The 10,522-nt window shown below is 34.1% G+C and overlaps 1 protein-coding gene across 1 annotated transcript; it reads left to right on the top strand.

The window, feature by feature from the left end:
- Nucleotides 1-3,710: 3,710 nt before the first annotated feature.
- LOC113342341 lies at nucleotides 3,711-4,877 on the top strand. The gene has a single exon (XM_026586910.1). It carries the CDS (start codon nucleotides 3,711-3,713, stop codon nucleotides 4,875-4,877), a length of 1,167 nt encoding a protein of 388 aa, XP_026442695.1.
- The last annotated feature ends 5,645 nt before the right edge of the window (nucleotides 4,878-10,522 follow it).

Here is a 10,522-nt window from a genome sequence, read left to right as displayed (position 1 = left end):
TGTACGTTGATTCAAGAAAATATGAAGGAAGTCAAATTTCATAATAGAAGAAGGATGAAAGACCATGCAGAACTAACCCAAATCCTAACAAATTTTATCTATCTTGAATCAAATAGAAAGACAAATCCAACACAAAAACAAAGAGTTCATAAAAATGTTGAATTTAATATACATTAACTCAAAAAAGTCTACACACTTCGTTATAAGTCGGAAATTGATTTCTGAGACTAAATTGTAAACTAGATATACTCATCTTTACCAGAAAAAGTTTGAAAAATGTATTGTAATTAAAATTAATATGTACTAAGGCAATATGTCTAGTGAAATTGCATTTCTATGTATGTTGATTCAAGAAACTATGAAGGAAGTCAAATTTCACAATAGAAGAAGGATGAAAGACCATCCAGAACTAACCCAAATCCTAACAAATTTTATCTATCTTGAATAAAATAGAAAGACAAAGCCAACACAAAAAGAAAGACTTCATAAAAATGTTGAATTTTATATACGTTAACTCAAAAAAGTCTACATTTTTCGTGATAAATCGGAAATTGATTTCTGAGAATAAATTGTAAACTAGATAAACTCATCTTTAACAGAAAATGTTTGAAAAATGTATTGTAATTACAATTAATATGTTCTAAGGCAATACGTCTAGTAAAATTTGCATTTCTATGTACGTTGATTCAAGAAAATATAAAGGAAGTCAAATTTCACACTAGAAGAAGGATGAAAGACCATGCAGAACTAATCCAAATCCTAACAAATTTCATCTATCTTGAATCAAATAAAAAGATAAAGCCAACACAAAAACAAAGAGTTCTTGAAAATGTTGAATTTAATATACGTTAACTCAAAAAAGTCTACACACATCGTTATAAGTAGGAAAATGATTTTTGGGACTAAATTGTAAACTAGATAAACTCATCTTTGACAAAAAAAGTTTGAAAAATGTATTGTAATTAAAATTAATATGTTCTAAGGCAATATGTCTAGTAAAATTGCATTTCTATGTACGTTGATTCAAGAAAATATGAAGGAAGTCAAATTTCATAATAGAAGAAGGATGAAAGACCATGCAGAACTAACCCAAATCCTAACAAATTTCATAATAGAATAAGGATGAAAGACCATGCAGAACTAATCCAAATCCTAACAAATTTCATCTATCTTGAATCAAATAAAAAGACAAAGCCAACACAAAAACAAAGAGTTCATGAAAATGTTGAATTTAATATACGTTAACTTAAAAAAGTCTACACACATCGTTATAAGTAGGAAAATGATTTTTGGGACTAAATTATAAACTAGATAAACTCATCTTTGACAAAAAAAGTTTGAAAAATGTATTGTAATTACAATTAATATGTTCTAAGGCAATATGTCTAGTAAAAATTGCATTTCTATGTACGTTGATTAAAGAAAATATGAAGGAAGTCAAATTTCACAAAAGAAGAAAGATGAAAGACCATGCAGAACTAACCCAAATCCTAACAAATTTCATCTATATCTTGAATCAAATAGAAAGACAAAGCCAACACAAAAAGAAAGAGTTCATAAAAATGTTGAATTTTATATACCTTATCTCAAAAAAGTCTACACATTTCATTATAAGTCGGAAATTGATTTCTGAGACTAAATTGTAAACTAGATAAACTCATCTTTAATATAAAAAAGTTTGAAAATGTATTGTAATTACAATTAATATGTTCTAAGGCAATACGTCTAGTAAAAATTGCATTTCTATGTACGTCGATTCAAGAAAATATGAACGCAGTCAAATTTTACAATAGAAGAAGGATGAAAGACCATAGAGAACTAATCCAAATCCTAACAAATTTAATCTATCTTGAATCAAATAGAAAGACAAAGCCAACACAAAAATAAAGGGTTCATAAAAACGTTGAATTTTATATACGTTAACTCAAAAAAGTCTACACATTTCGTTATAATTCGGAAATTGATTTCTGAGACTAAATTGTAAACTAGATAAACTCATCTTTAACATAAAATGTATGAAAAATGTATTGTAATTACAATTAATATGTTCTAAGGCAATACGTCTAGTAAAAATTGCATTTCTATGTACGTTGATTCAAGAAAATATGAAGGAAGTCAAATTTCACACTAGAAGAAGGATGAAAGACCATGCAGAACTAATCCAAATCCTAACAAATTTCATCTATCTTGAATCAAATAGAAAGACAAATCCAACACAAAAACAAAGAGTTCATAAAAATGTTGAATTTAATATACATTAACTCAAAAAAGTCTACACACTTCGTTATAAGTCGGAAATTGATTTCTGCGACTAAATTGTAAATTAGATAAACTCATCTTTAACAAAAAAAGTTTGAAAAATGTATTGTAATTACAATTAATATGTTCTAAGGCAATATGTCTAATAAAAATTGCATTTCTATGTACGTTGATTCAAGAAAATATGAAGGAAGTCAAATTTCACAATAGAAGAATGATGAAAGACCATGCATAACTAACCCAAATCCTAACAAATTTCATCTATCTTGAATCAAATAGAAAGACAAAGCCAATACAAAAAGAAAGAGTTCATAAAAATGTTGAATTTTATATACGTTATCTCAAAAAAGTCTACACATTTCGTTATAAGTCGGAAATTGATTTCTGAGACTAAATTATAAACTAGATAAACTCATCTATAATAAAAAAAAAGTTTGAAAATGTATTGTAATTACAATTAATAGTAAAAATTGCATTTCTAAGTACGTCGATTCAAGAAAATATGAAGGAAGTCAAATTTCACAATAGAAGAAGGATGAAAGACCATACAGAACTAATCCAAATCCTAAAAAATTTCATCTATCTTGAAACAAATAGAAAGGCAAAGCCAACACAAAAAGAAAGGGTTCATAAAAATGTTGAATTTTATATACGTTAACTCAAAAAAGCCTACACACTTCGTTATAAGTCGAAAATTGATTTCTGAGACTAAATTGTAAACTAGATAAACTCATCTTTGACTGAAAAAGTTTGAAAAATGTATTGTAATCACAAATAATATGTTCTAAGGAATTACGTCTACTAATCTCCACTTTATTTTTTCCTCTCGGAAAAAAACATGAGGAAAGAGAAAGTCTGGCGATTTCTCTAAGGTTTTTTTTTTTTTTTTTTTTTTTTTCAAGTTTTCTTAACGTTTTTTCAATCTGATCATCATGGTTGAGGAAACACAAGTAACTTCTTCTAGGGTTATGTCCCAGCAACAATCTTTTGCGGATAAAGTAAAAGGAAAACAGACTTTGCAGCCTACGTGTGTGGATATTAATAGCTTGCCAAACCCTACTCTGATTGATGGAGAGCCTTCTCTTATTATTCCAGCTGATTTTTATCAAGAAGGATGTAAACCCTTTGAGCATAGTTTTATTGCACGTCTGAACTTCACGGGATTGAAGTTTGTGGAAGTGAAATCCAGCTTGGTTAATCAATGGCAGATAAACCCTAGCTCAGCAAGGTTTATGACTATGAGTAATGGATTTTTCGTGGTTATGTTACATGATGCTGAAACAAAAGAGAGGATTCGACGCACTAAATGGTATGTAAATCAACATGAGCTCAAACTGATGGATTGGTACCCAGGTTTTGATCCTGAACGTCAAAAAACTTCCCATGCAAACGTATGGGTTCACTTTCCAGGTCTCCATGCAGAACTATGGACAGAGAAGAACTTGTTATCTATGGGGAAGGTATTAGGCACTCCCATTGTAGTTGATCAGAGAACTCTTAATCTAGAATATGGTAACTTTGCCTCAGTTTTGGTGGATGTGGATTTTGCGAAGCACATTCCTAGCAGAATCAAGATTACAGCTGGGGGACGTACTTTCTGGCAATACTTGGAGATTCCACGGTCTCCAAAATTCTGTATGAAGTGCTGCATTATTGGGCACAATGATGATGAGTGCAGGAGGCAAACAAAGGGTGATGATAACTCTTCAAAGGCTGATACTACAACAAAGGGAGATTCTTCCAAAGGCTGGCAAACTGCTAGGAATAGGAGGCAGCATAAAAGAAAGAATGCTGAGAACTTTCCTGGTGGTGATAATGCTTCAAAAGATGCGGAGCATGATGCTTCAAAAAATGCGGAACAAGATGGTGTTCTTGCTGTGTTACCAGGTGAAGTAGAGGAGAATGCTATTGGTGTGGAGGAAACCAATCAGTTTGAGAATGAGCTAGCTTCTTCTGAAGCTGTTTTTCATGCAGCGTCTGTAGCTTTAGAGAAAGCAAAACAGGCGTTAGCTGAGAAAGGAGTATTAGCTAGTAGGTTACCAGTGGGTGAAATTGGAACCTCAGCTAAGTCAGTAGGGAGTGGTGAATTGGCTAGAACTAATCACTCTATCACTGATAAGACTAATGCTAGCTCTTCTTCTGCTCCTTTTGAAACTTCAGGAAGGAAGGGATGTGATGTTGTGGTGGAAAATATTGAGAATTTGTCTCGCTACAAAGCTATTAATGAGAATGATTGTGTGCTTTCTCCTAATAAATTCAATGTTTTGTCTGCTGAGTTGGGGTTGGATTCTGTGCAGCATTCCAATGAGCAAAGGGAGGAGAGTTCAGATGAAGAAATCACTCCAGAGAAGGCTTCGTCAGGTGTTAGGGGGTCTAAATGGTCTGACATACCCGTGGAGCAGCCAAAGAAATCAAGGAAACCTGTTAGGATTCGGATTTCTAATGATCAGAAAAGTACTTCTCAACAAAGTACAAATAAGGAGTCCAAGTCTGATTCGGAAACTGAGATCAATGATTTGGGAATTCGAGTTAGAAAGGGATTCTCCCCAGTTATACTTAAACGGAATTCTGATAGGATTCCTGATGCTAGTAATAATTCAAAGAATATAGTTTCCTAATGCGTGTGCTCTATTGGAATATCAATGGGGTGGCAAAGGTGGAGGCTGGGCAGAAGTTACGTGAACTTGTTCATGATCTGAAGCCGGAGATTCTTTGTGTTGCTGAGCCAAAGATTAAGTTCTCTGACAAGGTAATTTGTAAGTTAAATTTAATTGGTTTTATGAAGAAGGTTGTTCATAATTCTTCTATGCATAATATTGGGAATCTTTGGATCCTGTGGAGTGCTAATATTGAAGATCCAGAGGTGGTTAATATGACTAGGCAAGCAATTACTGTTAGAACTGAGGGGGTTTTAATCTCTTTTGTTCATGCTAGTTATATTCAAGTTTTTCGAAGAAGATTATGGTCTCAACTTTCAGCTGGGGATACTACAACTCCTTGGCTGATAATGGGAGATTTCAACTGTGTTCTTCGTCAAGATGAAAAGAAGGGAGGCCGTGAGGTTCGTGTCTCTTGCATTAATGAGTTTTCTGATTGGATGGAGGATAATGATCTTTTTGAAGCAGATTCTTTGGGGTCTAAGTTTACTTGGACTAATGGTCAATCTGGTGTTGGTAGAATTCTTAGTAAATTGGATCGTGCTATTATCAATGAGCCTTGGTTAGCTAAGTTTTCGAATTGGCGGTGTAAAGCTCTTCCTAGGGAAGTTTCTGATCATTCGACGCTTATTGGGTTTCCTTTCCTTGCTCCGAGGCCTAGGCGTGCTCCTTTTCGTATCCAAAAAATGTGGTTTTCTCATCCTGATTTCTTGAGAATGGTGGAAGATTCTTGGAAGTCTCCGGTTTATGGTAATTTGGATTTTATTTTTCCTTATAAATTGAGAAGGTTGAAGGAGGCAATCAAATTGTGGAATCAAACGGTCTTTGGAAATGTGAATGCTAGGCTGAAACAAGCTCAACTTAAGTTTGAAGTGGCTTGTAGGAATTCTGATGAGGATCCTTTTAATACTTCTAAATTGAACATTATGAAGGATTCTCTGGTGGCGGTTCAAGATGTTCGTATGCAACATCTTACTATGTTGAAACAAAAGGCTCGTAATAGGTGGATTTTGGAGGGTTCTAGTAACACTTCTTTTTTTCACAGCAATATAAACATTCGAAGGAGCGCAAATACAATCTCGGAGTTGGTTACTGAAGATGGTGTGACTATCTCAGAGCCTATTCAGCTTCGTGACCATGTGGTTTCTTATTATGAGTCGAAGTTCAATGGTGTGGATCTTCCTATTGAGGATAATCTCTTTGATTATGAGCATGAGTCCATTTCTATGACTGATAAGCAGATGTTAGATGCCATTCCTTCTTTGGATGAAATTAAATCAGCAGTTTTTGATTTAGGTGCGGATAGTGCTCCGGGTCCAGATGGTTTCTCAGGGTGTTTTTATAGACACTGTTGGGATATAATTCAGCAGGATCTTCATTCGGCTATTGTTTATGCTTGGACTTCTAAGTCAATTCCGAAGGGTTCGAATTCTAGCCTAATTATTTTGATTGCTAAGGTTAGAGGTGCGGATAGCTTGAGGAAATATAGACCTATCGGTCTAAGCAATTTCTTCTTCAAGATTTTCACTAAAATTCTGGCTACTAGACTTGGTCGGGTGTTGGATAAGTTAGTGTCAGAGGAGCAGGTGGCTTTTATGAAAGGTAGGAATATTCATGAGAATATTAGTTTGGCTTCTGAGATGGTGAATGAGCTGCACATCAAAAGGAAGGATGGTAATTTGGGCCTGAAGCTTGATATTTCTCAAGCTTTTGATTCTGTTAATTGGTCTTTCATTATGGAGGTGTTTAGAAGATATGGTTTTTCTGAGGATTGGTGTTTGTGGATTTAGAAAATTCTGGAGTCAGCGCGCATATCTATTCTGCTCAATGGTAGCCCGGAAGGTTTTTTCAAAATTAATAGAGGGTTGCGTCAGGGGGATCCTCTTTCGCCTCTTATTTTTGTTTTGATTGAGGATGTTCTTAGTAGAAACATCACAAAACTTTTTCAAAACAAGGATATGTCTCACCTGGTTAGGCGTAATGGTATTGCTCCAACTCATTTATTCTTTGCTGATGATATTATGATTTTTTGCAAGGGAAATATGAAGAGCTTGAGAAGTTTGGTGAAGTTGCTTGATTCTTATCAGCAAGCTTCAGGTCAGCGTGTTTGTAGAGAGAAGAGCAAAATTTACTTTGGTGGTGGCTCTTTGAGTAGACGTCATACCATTGCTGCTTTTCTAGGGATGGAAGTTACGCATTTTCCTGATCGTTATTTGGGGGTGAAAGTTATGCCTGGTGCGGTGAGATATCATCATATTAGCAATGTGGTGGATAAGCTTAAAGAGCAACTTTCGGTTCTGAAAGGTAAGATGCTTTCTTTTCAAGACAGAGTTGTTCTAGTTAAAAATGTTCTTTCGAGTTATTCCATTCATAATATGTCTGTGTATAAGTGGCCGGTGAAATTCATTCAGCAAAGTGAGCGTGTGATCCGTAATTTCCTTTGGTCGGGTGATTCAAATCTTTCTAGAGCTTTTGTGGTTGGTTTTGATAAACTGTGCAGCCCTGTGGAGGAGGGTGGTCTTGGAATCACTAGTTTAAAAACTATGAACAAGGCTTTGCTTATGAAGCTTTGGTGGTCTATTAAATCTTCTTCTAAGAGGTGGGCTCGTTTTTTGGAGTCTAAATTCACTTGCAGGGATGGGCGTCTCAAGATGGATGGTGTAAAATCTTCTATTCTTCCTGGAATTCGTTGGGTTCATAAGGAAGTTGTGAATAATACAAAATGCATCATTGGAGATGGGAGGAATACGTCTCTTTTCTATGATGTGTGGTATGGAAGTGAGACTTTGGCAAGTGTTCTTAATCGTTCAGACTTGGACAGATCAGGTCGGGTTTGTGATATTATTTCTCATGGTAATTGGCTGTTGCAAGGAGCTCACTTGCAAGATCTTGTTAGTGCTGGTGTGGTTATGGAGAATTTGCCAACGCTTTGTAGTGGGAGGGACAAGAGGATTTGGATGCCTGATATGAAGGGTGTGTTTTCAGTTAAGTCAGCTAGAGATTTGATTAGAAAGAAGTTCCCTACTATGAAAGAAGCTTCGCTATTGTGGAGGAAAGTTGTGCATCCTTCTTTGGCGGCTCAGAATTGGAAGTTTGTTCGGGGAGCGTGTGCAACTCTTGATAAAGTTCGCAGCAGGTTTAAGATTCAATTGGCTTCTAGGTGCAGCGTTTGTCATATTGAAGAGGATACACTTCAGCACGTCCTCTGGAGCTGTAGTTTTGCGCAAAAAGCTTGGAACTGGATAGCAGGTATTTTCAATATAAAACCTCATTATGATTTGGTCACGTCTTACAATGGAGCTAGGCTTCAAAGTGGCATTGTTAGGGATTTGTGGCTGGTAGCAAATTTGGTTATGCGATCTGAGCTTTGGTTCACTAGAAATAAGAAGGTATATGAGAAGAAAGTTCCTTGCTGGTCCTTTTTCCAAAAAAGAGTGTTCAATTTGATGCATGAATACTCAGCTAGAATGAAGAGTTTTATGTACAATACGGTAGCAGATTTGAGAATTTTGGATTTCTTTCGTGTTAAGCATAGGAAAGTGAAGATTTCAGATCCAAAGGAGTGTTATTGGACGCCTCCTAATAACAATGAATTGATGTTGTGTACTGATGGTGCCTCAAGAGGAAACCCGGGAGTGGCAGGGGCTGGTGTTGTGGCTAGAAATGCGAGTTTGGAAGTGGTTGGGGCAATGTGTATTGGCTTAGGAATTGCGACTAACTATATGGCTGAGTTATATGGTATTATTGTTGGTCTTGAATGGGCAATTCAATGGGGTTATGATCGTTTGTTGATTAGATCAGACTCTTCTTCGGTGCTGAAGGCTTTGGAGGAGGATAATGTTCCATGGTTTGCTACACAAAGATGGCTGAATGCTAAGGGTTTATATGGTGCTATTCGGTTTGAACACACTTTTTGTGAAGCGAATTTTGCTGCGGATGGAATGGCTAAGCGTGGTTGTTTGTTAGAAGAAGGAGTAGGTATTCACTTTGAGGGAAGACCAGATTTCTTAAGTTCAATTGAGTTTCCAAATGTAATTTATTATCGTTTTAAATAGTTTGTGTGAGTTTTTGGGGTTTCTATGACCTCTTTTCTCCTAAACTATCTTGTAAATATCGTTTCTTGCAATATAATTTTTGACTTATCAAAAAAAAAAAAAAAAAAAAATTTGTCTTTCTATTTGATTCAAGATAGATGAAATTTGTTAGAATTTGGATTAGTTCTGCATGGTCTTTCATCCTTCTTCTATTGTGAAATTTGACTTTCTTCATATTTTCTTGAATCAACGTACATAGAAATGCAATTTTTACTAGACCTATTGCCTTAAAACATATTAATTGTAATTACAATACATTTTTCAAACTTTTTCTGTTAAGGATGAGTTTATCTAGTTTACAATATAGTCTCAGAAATCAATTTCCGACTTATAACGAAATGTGTAGACTTTTTTGAGTTAACGTATATAAAATTAAACATTTTTATGAACTCTTTCTTTTTATGTTGGCTTTGTCTTTCTATTTGATTCAAGATAGATGAAATTTGTTAGGATTTGGATTAGTTCTGCATGGTCTTTCATCTTTCTTCTATTGTGAAATTTGACTTCCTTCATATTTTCTTGAATCAACGTAAATAGAAATGCAATTTTTACTAGACGATTTGCCTTAGAACATATTAATTGTAATTACAATACATTTTTCAAACTTTTTCTGTTAAAGATGAGTTTATCTAGTTTACAATTTAGTCTCAGAAATCAATTTCCGACTTATAACGAAATGTGTAGACTTTTTCGAGTTAACGTATATAAAATTCAACATTTTTATGAACTCTTTCTTTTTGTATAACTTTGTCTTTCTATTTGATTCAAGATAGAAGAAATTTGTTAGGATTTGGATTAGTTCTGCATGGTCTTTCATCCTTCTTCTATTGTTAAATTTGACTTCCTTCATATTTTCTTGAATCAACGTACATAGAAATGCAATTTTTACTAGACGTATTGCCTTAGAACACATTAATTGTAATTACAATACATTTTTCGAACTTTTTCTGTTAAAGATGAGTTTATCTAGTTTACAATTTAGTCTCAGAAATCAATTTCCGACTTATAAAGAAATGTGTAGACTTTTTCTGAGACTAATCCAAAAAGAAAGAGTTCATAAAAATGTTGAATTTTATATACGTTAACTCGAAAAAGTCTACACATTTCTTTATAAGTCGGAAATTGATTTCTGAGACTAAATTGTAAACTAGATAAACTCATCTTTAACAGAAAAAGTTTGAAAAATGTATTGTAATTACAATTAATATGTTATAAGGCAATACGTCTAGTAAAAATTGCATTTCTATGTACGTTGATTCAAGAAAATATGAAGGAAGTCAAATTTCACAATAGAAGAAAGATGAAAGACCATGCAGAACTAATCCAAATCCTAACAAATTTCATCTATCTTGAATCAAATAGAAAGACAAAGCCAATATAAAAAGAAAGAGTTCATTAAAATGCTGAATTTTATATACGTTAACTCAAAAAAGTCTACACATTTCGTTATAAATCGGAAATTGATTTCTGAGACTAAATTGTAAACTAGATAAACTCATCTTTAACAGAAAA

Source organism: Papaver somniferum, unplaced genomic scaffold, assembly GCF_003573695.1.
Source record: "Papaver somniferum cultivar HN1 unplaced genomic scaffold, ASM357369v1 unplaced-scaffold_36, whole genome shotgun sequence".
Taxonomy (NCBI): domain Eukaryota; kingdom Viridiplantae; phylum Streptophyta; class Magnoliopsida; order Ranunculales; family Papaveraceae; genus Papaver; species Papaver somniferum.
The sequence above is the reverse complement of the archived record's forward strand: the minus strand, read 5'-3'. Positions and strand labels throughout refer to the sequence as shown.

What these genes read in the sequence shown, in the direction of transcription:
- LOC113342341 (XM_026586910.1), top strand. Translation starts at nt 3,711, where the DNA reads ATGGGGAAGGTATTAGGCACTCCCATTGTAGTTGATCAGAGAACTCTT.